The sequence below is a fragment of the Arachis ipaensis genome, chromosome B3, assembly GCF_059453495.1.
Source record: "Arachis ipaensis isolate K30076 ecotype BB chromosome B3, ASM5945349v1, whole genome shotgun sequence".
Lineage (NCBI taxonomy): Eukaryota > Viridiplantae > Streptophyta > Magnoliopsida > Fabales > Fabaceae > Arachis > Arachis ipaensis.
The window spans coordinates 33,300,087-33,301,648 of NC_142438.1; the positions used below are offsets into that span (position 1 = coordinate 33,300,087).

The following is a 1,562-nucleotide window of genomic DNA, read 5'->3' on the forward strand; positions in this document are numbered from 1 at the left end:
AACAAATTAAAAATAGTGATATTGTTGATTAATGAAAACAATTGAGAGGAGAATATATTGGATGATTAGTTCAAAAAAAAATAGAAATATTTCAGTAAATATAAAATGAAAGAAAATACTAATTTAAAAGGAATAATCACATTATTAGATGAAATTAATAATGTAATTAAATTTTGAATTCTGGATCGTAAAAACTATTTAATGGTTGAATTAGTGTTAATTGAATAATATTTTTCATTTATTTTAAGAATAAGGAAGAGAGAAATTTATAAATAAAAAATTGTAAAACAACTCATCAAAATCTCTTAATGAGTCAAATCTTAATAGTTTTAATTGATCCTAATTGATTCTGATTGATCCTAACAATTATTATGTGACTATAAAGAGTGGCAAGTTTTATGTATAAAAAACTACAAAAGTTAATTTCATCTATAAAAATTTACGCTTTTAACATCTTCGCAAGTAGTGCTCATTCATTAGCAAAATCCTTGTTTCAATCACCTTGCTTGTAGAGAAATTTCAGAAACTAAAATATTCTATGCGAGCCACGGCAATGGATCGAAGGACACAATGGAATTTTCGCGCGATTGATTCGCATTATGTATTTGATAGTTCTGAAGTGCGTTTCAGGCATGCTGGCCCTGTACCACACACAGGTCGGCAAATGTATCAACCCAATAGAAGAGGACATTCCAGAACAACTCTTCCCATTGAGTTAGTCCAAGTTGATGTAATATTTCTTGTGTCTGTTAAATAACTACTTTTTCTATAGAATCATGCTTCTTTCACATTTTTACTTACCTGTATTTTCATTATCTTGACTTAACCGATGCTTGTTTGTGTAGGGTGTCGCAGTGCTTGTTAATCATTATATAGACACGGAATTGCGCGTTGAAGATATGTCTTATGAGGTAATTAGACAAAATTTGATACCATATTTTCCTATCAATAACTATAGATAGAATTCTAGGATATTCAAAACTTTTTTGACTCTTTGAAATGTAACTACAGGGATTGAATGCATTGGGCCAGCAGATTGGCCATGTAAGCACTGGTTTATCAGAGGAAATAATAACCAATCAAATGAAGACAAAAACATATTTAATGGCTGCTAGTGCTGTTAATTTGGAGGAGGCTGATGTTTGTGTAATATGCCAGGTAATGAACTCTTCTTATGCTTAGCATGTTTCATTCATTCAGCATGAACTCTTCTCTTGATAATTTTTTGCTATTATTAATTCCAATTTGTTGTGTATTATTTGACAGGATGAATATGAGAACCAAGATACCATTGGATTTCTTCCATGTGGGCATGAATATCATGCTGATTGTTTAAGGAAATGGTTGCTTGTGAGAAATGTCTGCCCCTTGTGTAAATCAGAAACATTCATTCTAGGGATGTAAATCGAAAAGAAATGATTGTTAGAAAGATAAACAGAGGAGTGTACTTCTCACTATTTTGTTTTTTTTTTATTCATTTAAATACCAGTGTTAAAAAAATATATATATATTTTAATTTTTTAAAAAGAATCTTAAAAAGATTATTTTAGTCTTCTTAAGAT

General features: G+C 29.6%; 1 protein-coding gene across 1 annotated transcript; it reads left to right on the forward strand.

The window, feature by feature from the left end:
- Positions 1-401: 401 nt before the first annotated feature.
- Positions 402-1,404, forward strand: LOC148570252 (putative E3 ubiquitin-protein ligase ZFP1). The gene is made up of 4 exons (XM_088510156.1): positions 402-730; positions 846-911; positions 1,012-1,158; positions 1,267-1,404. Exons 1-4 carry the CDS (start codon positions 539-541, stop codon positions 1,402-1,404), a joined length of 543 nt encoding a protein of 180 aa, XP_088366282.1. The 5' UTR covers positions 402-538.
- The last annotated feature ends 158 nt before the right edge of the window (positions 1,405-1,562 follow it).